General features: G+C 43.0%; 1 protein-coding gene across 1 annotated transcript in view; it reads right to left on the bottom strand.

Annotated features, from left to right (window-relative positions):
- SSFA2 (sperm specific antigen 2) overlaps nt 1-6,209 on the bottom strand; it is a 32,937-nt gene extending 26,728 nt beyond the window's left edge. The window contains exons 1-5 of the mRNA XM_010141283.1: nt 6,155-6,209; nt 3,441-3,477; nt 2,067-2,165; nt 1,346-1,554; nt 3-428 (exon numbers count right to left, since the gene is read on the bottom strand). Coding sequence (XP_010139585.1) covers nt 3-428; nt 1,346-1,554; nt 2,067-2,165; nt 3,441-3,477; nt 6,155-6,209 — 826 coding nt within the window. The remainder of the gene's footprint in view (nt 1-2; nt 429-1,345; nt 1,555-2,066; nt 2,166-3,440; nt 3,478-6,154) is intronic.
- Between the last annotated feature and the right edge of the window lie 470 nt (nt 6,210-6,679).

The raw sequence follows: 6,679 nt of genomic DNA, 5'->3' as shown, positions 1-6,679 counted from the left end.
AGGAAGGTTTGCAGGTTTATGTTTGTCCACAGTGTTTGTCTGACTACTGGCTATCTCTTCTTTTACAGTAGCCAAGAACGAGGGAGAGTCTTTCTTTTTAGAGCATTTTGGTAATTTAGATTCATTTTTAACATCGTTTTCCTCACTCCCTAGTTCAGCTGGACTTTTCCCTTTTTCAACAGGTGAAGGAGTTGAGCTGCCGCTACCATCGACTTGCTGTGTGCCACACAGATTGAGCTTTGACAAGGTCTTCATTAACCGACTGGCTGTATTGCTGCGATTTAAAGGGGGAGGGCTGGATGCCTCTTTGCTGGAAGACACTGAATTCATACTACCAATTTTCTGCAAAGGAGTCCCAGAGACTTGAGAATACAAAGAAGAAAAAGCATTGGCCACAGTAGTAAGCACTTCAATCTGACGAAAACGACCTGCACAAGAATGAAACATATGGCAGAGTTTGCAAGGATGTTTGTTGTCATCACATCCCAGATCTGTTGATCCAACTCCACATGGTGGTTTAAATTCTCAGAGACAGCTCTTTTTTCATACGTGAAGTGGCAATTTTCATCATAACCTCTACCCACCCACACACACTCATCCCACAAATATCCTCCTACTTGTATCAGGGGCCCCAAAGTTTGACTGAACACGGTCTAGTCCTGTAAGGTGAAAGTGATACCACGCAGTATGAAAAAAAAGAAAAACCTTTGCAAGTCTTTTCTAGATGCTCAAAAACAGCATGGAAAGCTTTCACAAAGTAAAAAAAGCAACACAGGTACAGAAGTGCGAGTTAATTTACAAAGTGCTAGGAAGAAAAGAGTTACTCGCATTGCTCTGTCCATCTACAACTAACTACAAGAGGACATTTCAGCTATGCCCTCATTTCAGCAACGCTCATTACTGACATAACAAAGCTCCTGAACAAGTCAATAGAAATACTGGCCCAGATTCCAACAGCGACAGAAGCAGGTCGCTGGCGACAGCTTCCAAAAATGCCACCCGGATACTGAAGAACTCAAAACACAGGCGGATATTGCTATTTGTTTCAGTGCTCTAAATGTACAACAGAAGACTAGCTTAGGAGCAAGAGACAGGAATGACACAAATCAGAAGGCAGTGTATCTTACAGGATGTCTTTCATTTCCCTCTGCCACTATAAAGCCCCTACCCTCACCACAAGGCTAAACAACACTGATGATCACTTCTTGCCATGTTTATAACCAAGAAAGAGGTTTTTTATGGATTCTGAATGGAATTTTGCCTTTAGGCTGTAAAGAGTGTTTGCCAGGATATTACATACACACCTCCTTTTGGGGTTGATTACATAGTTTAAAAACATACTTACTTGTTAAAGCAAAACTTGGATTTTCCACTTCCATGCGCTGTATTTGGGCATTCAAAAATACTTTGATATCAATCCCTCTGGCAAATGATGAAGAATTAAAAAATCGCGCTGGAATTTTTGAAGCAATATCTGGTTCATCTCTTCCAAACCCAAGGTTATAGAGCACTTCTTCAGGATCTTCCTCATAAAGCTCCAGTAATTCAGAAACACTGGACAAATTAAAAGATGTTTACTATCTACTTGTCTTCTTTTAAGACCCAGTCCCTCTGTCTAACTGCTAACTCAGCCCAGTAGCCAGGCTTGGTCTAAGGAACTTTCAACTCCTACAGTTCAGCCTACTTTAGGAAATAATTGTGGAGATCTCTGCATCTGAAGTTTGGTTCCCATCACCACACTCATCAGCCCAGACATCTCAGATCCAGTCCTGTAATTTATAAAGTCAGCTCTTATTCTGCAGAACTCCAATTTTAAAATGTCATTAAAATTTCAGACATTTCTAACATTTAGGCCCATTTGTTAATATTTACTGCAAACCACAACTGAAAACAAATAGCAGTTTTGCAAACAACCACATGAAAATTCCCTTCTCAGCTACTAAACGCAACAATAAATCAAGCCAAGTCCATTTAACTGAGGAACAGAAGTAGTAAGTTTTGCCAGCAAAACACAGCCAAATTCCACTGAACTGTGCCATGACCTTCAAAGTGTAGTACTCTTTTACCTTGAAACAGTCGCACTGCTTTTTCCAGACCCAGTGGAGTTCATACTTCTCCCCTTCTGGTGGAACTGCAGCCTCCTCTCCTTCGCTGGCACAGCATTGCTGTCAACACAAAAGAAGACGACCCCTGTGATAAATCCCTTTCATTCAAGGACTCGATTCTCCGTCTTGGAGGAGAGCTAAGCCTCCACCGCTGCTGAATTTCTCTCTTCCCCTTCAGCCTTATCTGGTTTATATTAGCCATGTCATTTACTGAAATACAGTAACAAAAGCGAACTCTGGGACACCTCAGTAAAAATGTACATAGACAGTAAGAATCCGAAGGCAAATGCAAGCTGAGAAAACAAATCCCTGACCTCCCCTTGCTTCCCCACCAGACCCGATCCCGCCCTCCTGTGAGGAAGCCCAGCCTCGGGTTAGCTGCCCTGCTCTGCCTTTCCCTGCCATCCCCACACCACTGCCTCCTCCAGCAGAACCACCTCTCCGTGGCAAGGCAAATTTTCCATGCCTTGGGTACCCAGCTCCCCCTCACCCGCAAATACCACCTACAAGCAGCACAAGGATGCGAGCTGCCCCAGAGGTGGCTGGGGAAGCTGAAGAGGATCCAGGCTGGAAGAAACAGAGCAAGACAAGCTCCAACCCAGGCTGCCAGCCAGTTTCTTTCCCAATTCCCAACTGTCTCCTCCCTGCATCTGGAAAAGACGTCTCAGCATTAGGTGATACCTTGGGCTCAATCATACTGTTGCTGCCAATCTCTCTAGGGGATCAATCTTCCCAGGATGAAATTTACTGTACAAATCCTAACACACACACAGAACTGAACAACAACCAAGAAACCAAAGAAGACAGAGGATTCACCTAAAGGCACATTCACAGAGGCTGGCTCAGGAAGAGTAGCAAGGATGCTGCCCACATGGGCTGTGCCCTTATTTGCTTAAGTCCCAATGGGGCACATTTTATTTAGAAGCTCTCCCCATGAAGAAGCCTCTTCTCTCTCGAAGTCTTTTCTTTTTTCCCCACTCCCAAAGGACATCTCTGAAAAGGGAAAATTAGTTTTCCCTTGAAATTTCTGAAATGGTAAGAGATCAGTGAGGCAAAGAAAGTAAATCATACTAAGTTACTTAGATTTTCATTTCTCTGTTTTCCTCCTGCTACCCCAAAATCTGCTGGAAGAATAAAAATCTGATTTTTTTTTTCTGCATCTCTTACGACTGTTTCTGTGTTACCTGGATCTTCTTCTTCCCTCTCACATAAAGAGATGAGCAGAAGCGCTTTAGCTCTGAGGTAGCCTCCATGACTTCCACTGCTCCCTGTCCCTCCCACCCTCCATTATAAATACTTCTCTGAAATAAACAAACAAACAAAAAAGATGTTTACCATGTTTCCGTTTGGGTATCACTCCGTAGATGATTAGCTGTAGAGAAACAAGAAGTTACACACAGACAACTTCAGAATTACACTTCCCGCAACCATATGAAGAAGCAGGCAGCAAGCACATTTACCAACATCCCGGCATAAGCCAGATTTTTCTCTTCCTATGTAAAGTGACTGTCAAGGGCTTCTAGTCTACAGCTGATACAAAGATGATGTGGTTTACACAGGCTTTATTTAAAATAAAATCTCACATAGACACATATGTACATACTGTCATTAATCATATTAACTTGAAATTTTAACGTGTGGTAAGCTGGTAATTGTTACATAAACCATTTATTGTTTTGCAATTGAAGACTCGATTGCCAGCTGCAGGGCTGTTCCCAGGCTGGAAAGGGGAGGAGGAGAAGTGGGCATGCAAGGATTCCTCTCGTAGAGAAAGTTAAGGACACAAGAAGGGCAGCTGGCCCCATGGCCAGTTACTGAGACCATACTCATTAGTACTTTCATTAGCACAGACCGCTCTCAAAGTGGGGCACAGCCTGAGCTGCGCAATCACGGACAACAGTTAGACCAAGCCTGCAGTGCTGACGGGACCAGTGGCCACGCTTGGAGTTGAGGACTCTGGAGGGAGGCCAGCCACCAGGTATCAGGCATCTGGTCACCAGCCTCCAACAGGGAAGTCAGCGCTTTCTGCAGCTGGATTGGCCCAGCTCCACACAGGAACTTTCCAGTTATTCTTTCAGAAAATCAACACCTTGTCAAGCCAGAGTTAAGCTCCAGCCTTTAAGCATGGGTTCCCCAAAGAGGCGATTCAACATTGACAAACTTGCCCCAAGAGACAGGTGAGGAGCACACATACAACACAGCAGCCCTCAGAATCAGCTATGAAAAAAGCAAAGTGCTGTCAAACATGCTGCCAGGAAAACCCTGCATCTTGACTCACTGTGCAAGCAGAGTACAGTCAGCAGCTGAGAGCAAGACATGGAAACTTCACAACATCTCTCTTTTCAGAAACATCACAAACAAACGTATACAAAATGCACATGTCACATCTCTTTTTGTTTTTAATATTCTTGGCTATAATATGAAGGTAAGTCTACCTACACGAATTAGCTGGTGACTAGTTTGAACAGCTAAACCATGGGTTTTAAGAGCTTAGTAGGGAGATAAGGTTACAGAATCCTGCCTGGTAACCTCTGTACCATTCACACAGGGCTCAGGCTTGCATCTGGATTCAGGCAGTCACGGATGCACAAGGGCAGGCCATTCACATCACGCTCAAAGGGGCTGTGTGACCAGCAGAGCATGCAGCACTGCTCCAAGCAGCTCTGTTGTCCCCTAGTTCTTGAATAGGAAGCAAAGCCCAGCAGAAACACCCACGTCCTTACCCAGGAAAATCAACCAGCGATTCCAGTATTAGGATCTTTATATCTGAAAAGGAGGGGAAACAACTGTCTGCCTAAATTGTGCTAAAGGCTCATAAAAAACAAAAAATCCTTGGGAATGAGAAAAAAGTGACGTTTTAAAATGTACTGACTCCTGTATTCTTGGTCATATGCTCAGAGCTTGGATTATCACTACATGGAAACTTTTCCTATTAAATCTTTGTACTGCAGGCAATCTAACAAGCAGAAAAGGATGTAAGAAAGAAAATTTAATCCTACGTAATCTACTGTAGTAATTTACTGCTTTTCCATCATTATCAGATCAAGGTCATAATCAGATCAACAGTTTTCCTTAGAAGTCTTGAATCTTTAAAAATGAAAGATATTTCCTTCCTTCAGGCCCTGTCTCACTACTTTGACTGGCCAGACTGTTGTGGAAAAAAGGGCTTTCTACTATAGAAGTTCTGACAGTTTGCAAAAGCTGTAGATCAAAAAAAAAAAAATTTAAAAACCAAACGGGAAGGAGTGGGTTTGCCTTTTTTTTTAATACTGAAAACAGATATTGTCTTATATCCCCTATCCTGCAGGTTAACACCAGGACCCAGTTTGTGAGACAGTTTTTTGCTGGTTTATTTCAAGATGCTGCTGTTAGAAGACTGTCCACAGTGCTGTTTGTTTGTTTACGGACACCTCTAACCCATGATCAACAGAGAGGCTTAAAGCCTTTTTCTACAAAGAAGTCCACCATGAACTGGCCTTTAAAGAAAGGGAAGGGAAAGAAAAGGCACACAGCTAATGACAGCAAAGTGTGTATTGTGGCTAATCCAAAATACTCACTCAGCTTTGGTGCTTTTCATTTTTAAAAGCACTTAGCCCTTAATGGGTTTGCCTCTTGGCTGACAGAATTTCATCCCTCCTTTCAGAAGCCTGCACATGCCACTCCCAGGGGATTCAGTGAAAGTGGTGCATGCACATCTGCCAAGAGTAACCCATGGACAAGACGAGCAAGTAGGAGAAATCACTTTCTCACAGCTTAGTAAGTGCTCCAGGCTGTGCTGCCACTGTGGGCATTAAAATGAGAAGGCAGAAGCGAATTCGGGGTGCCTCTGACCTTTGGGTTAGACTAGAATGTTTAACACCACCGACAGTCTAAGAAACTCAAAAAGCAAATCTTTCTGCATTTTTCTTTGTGTTTCATGCTGGTTTTCTAGCCAGCTCTGTCAACTGCCTTAGACCAGAAGGGAAATGTTGTCTTTCAAAACATAAATCAGGTAACAGAACATTTTTCAATTTTTTCTAGAAATAGAGTCATAATCCTTCCACACCCACCTTCAGCTCCCAGGGATAAGTCATCTTCAAAACTTCCTCCATTTCTCACCAGCATGCCTGAAAACATACAGTTAGCAGTTCAGCACTGGAATTGCTACAGTGTTTTCTTCCTAACAGCTTAACTAAAGATATTAGCAAGACACTTCAGTTGATACAACAGGATATAATTGACTATATTTACAATTCCTCTGTTACACCTACAGTAAAAAAGCGCTAAGAAGTGAGAAGTTACATTTGAGAACATAGAGAAATTATTTTGAAAGAGAATTACTACAACACTGCTTTAGTTTTGTGCTCAGAAACATTCCTGAGTCAACCTGCAAGCAAATAAATTGCAAGTGGACATACCACTGAACAGATCTGTGCCTTCTGCTATCTTATCTGTCCTCCAGACATCTTACCAGGGGGATCCAGAGCCCGAGTGCAGCTTAGGCATTCCCTTCTCTCTCCCTGTACCAGTTTAAGAGCTGAAGCAAAGACTTGAGGCACAGCAAATAATTCCTCTGCACTCTGTCACTCCCTGCA

Source organism: Buceros rhinoceros, unplaced genomic scaffold, assembly GCF_000710305.1.
Source record: "Buceros rhinoceros silvestris isolate BGI_N320 unplaced genomic scaffold, ASM71030v1 scaffold34528, whole genome shotgun sequence".
In the NCBI taxonomy this organism is placed as follows: domain Eukaryota; kingdom Metazoa; phylum Chordata; class Aves; order Bucerotiformes; family Bucerotidae; genus Buceros; species Buceros rhinoceros.
Note: the sequence above shows the minus strand (reverse complement) of the source record. Positions and strands in the feature narration are given on the sequence as shown.